The sequence below is a fragment of the Opisthorchis viverrini genome (genome assembly GCF_000715545.1).
Source record: "Opisthorchis viverrini unplaced genomic scaffold opera_v5_8, whole genome shotgun sequence".
Taxonomy (NCBI): domain Eukaryota; kingdom Metazoa; phylum Platyhelminthes; class Trematoda; order Opisthorchiida; family Opisthorchiidae; genus Opisthorchis; species Opisthorchis viverrini.
The window spans coordinates 776,946-778,837 of NW_008751664.1; the positions used below are offsets into that span (position 1 = coordinate 776,946).

Consider the following 1,892-nt stretch of genomic DNA (forward strand, 5'->3'; position numbering starts at 1 on the left):
TAATTCCTCATCGCAACGAACTGTCTGGTGTTAATTAGTGTTTTACGTGGCTTTTCAGGATTCAGGAACTTTGGTGGCGCCAACTCCCGCCGAACGCTCAGTTTCATCAAGGGATGTGCCCGGAAGTGAATATGCAAACCATTTGTCGGCCACATCGAACGCATTGGCCCCTTTTAATGTGCCGTTCTTTTCTGGTTCCAAAAGTAGGATGGTTCCATTCTGTCCGAGTGTTGGAGACTCAAGCGGCGTGGAAGCAAGAAATTGGTTAGAGTTAGCACGACTGGGTGAAGAACTTTGTCGCAATAGTCCTGCTGATGTGGGAATTTTAGGTAGTGGCCGAAGTTCGATATCAAGTCGTCAGGAAGGTGGCTTTTCGGTTGCAAATAAGCGATTGGTTTACACGAAATCTGGCAGTGGTATGAGCGCAAACAACAACAATCACAACAATGGATACTCCGTCAGTTCCAAATTCGGTGGTCCGGACTCATGGAGTTCCAGACGAGAACGTGGGACAGACGGTTCGGACAATGGCTGGACACGTGGAATGGCTACGGGAGCCCGTAGACAGTCAAGCTTCTCTAGAACAACACTGCCTTTGGCCAGTAATCTGCCTCCTCGTATGTTGCGCAAGATGGCTTCCCAGAATGGCACTACGTTTACTCAAGATAATTTGTTGGAACACATGCCGTTATCCAATGCGGAATTTTCGGATGCATCACAACCTGAGGAAATGGAAGCACGTTCAATGGAGAGTAAACTTGTTTTTCAGAGTTGGAACCCACAAACCGAAAGCGGTGTGAATTCTGGTACAGGAGCGGCTACAGTTGACGAATGTCCGACGAAGTCTTCTGAACTCTTTGAGGTTAGTGACGTTCAATATTTAATTTGTCCCGTGGTTAGCTGTTGGAGATAAGAGGTCCGAATGTCGTTTGGTTTGTTATGTTTTACGTATACCTCAGTGCCCGTCCTGCTCTTGGTTCAGTGCGCCTTCTCACCGCCGTCCTTATGGAGCTCGCCCGGCAATGTCACTTCCGAAGATCTGTAACTACGCAGCTTGTCTTATGTTGTTACGAGACTGCTCACTTCCGATGTGTAAATGTTGGGCATTTCGGCTCAACTTGGGCATGTGACATGTATGTGGACAGGGTTTTTGCCAAGTGGTTATCTAGACATTATAATGCCTTTGACAAATTTGACAAATCCTCCTGAGCGAAACTCGTTGGCTTAGAATGAGATCAAATATAAAGGGAACATATTTTTTCGCCGCTGTTGATGTCGTCTTCATCCCAATAGCTCCTTATCTCTTTTCTCGTAGCCAACCTATCTGAATCAAGAACGCACACCGCTGCTCAAATCGGAATTTGCGGTATCCACGTTATCAGCAAACGCATGTCTAATCAACCAGCCTTTTCAGAGGTCAGTGGGCACCAGCTTGCGTCCGAACGTCCCTCTCCCATTTGGGCAGTCCGCACCTGGACGATCTTCACAGAGTGATTCTAAAACTGTAACCCCGTCGAGTCGTGCTACACTACAGGCACCTATTGTGCACAGTGATCCACCGGACCTACCTGATCACAAGCTAAGTCGCTCTCCAACAAGTTCTGATGAACAGAGAAAATTGTCGAAACGTCTGGTACGTGTCCTTGGTGTGCATGTTCTGTTGCCTTCTCTGGTACGATTACTTTTTCCTGCTAGTTTCCTTTTGCAATATGCTAGTGTTCTCCCGAAGGTTTCGAGAACCTTATTTTATCCTGAGAAAATAGTATACATCTGATCACGGTGGACATGAAGTAAGGAACTTTGTTACTATATTCGTTTTAGGTCGTCGGATAGCTGATGTTGATATTCTGTCCAGCATTCCCAGTATTATGTATGTATATATTATATATATA

At 46.0% G+C, this 1,892-nt stretch overlaps 1 protein-coding gene across 1 annotated transcript in view; it reads left to right on the forward strand.

The window, feature by feature from the left end:
• The window catches only part of T265_00778 (hypothetical protein), a gene marked incomplete at both ends in the record, with an annotated part of 29,856 nt that overhangs the window by 17,180 nt on the left and 10,784 nt on the right, over positions 1–1,892 (forward strand). Inside the window, 2 exons of the mRNA XM_009164650.1 lie at positions 59–862; positions 1,316–1,633. Coding sequence (XP_009162914.1) covers positions 59–862; positions 1,316–1,633 — 1,122 coding nt within the window. The remainder of the gene's footprint in view (positions 1–58; positions 863–1,315; positions 1,634–1,892) is intronic.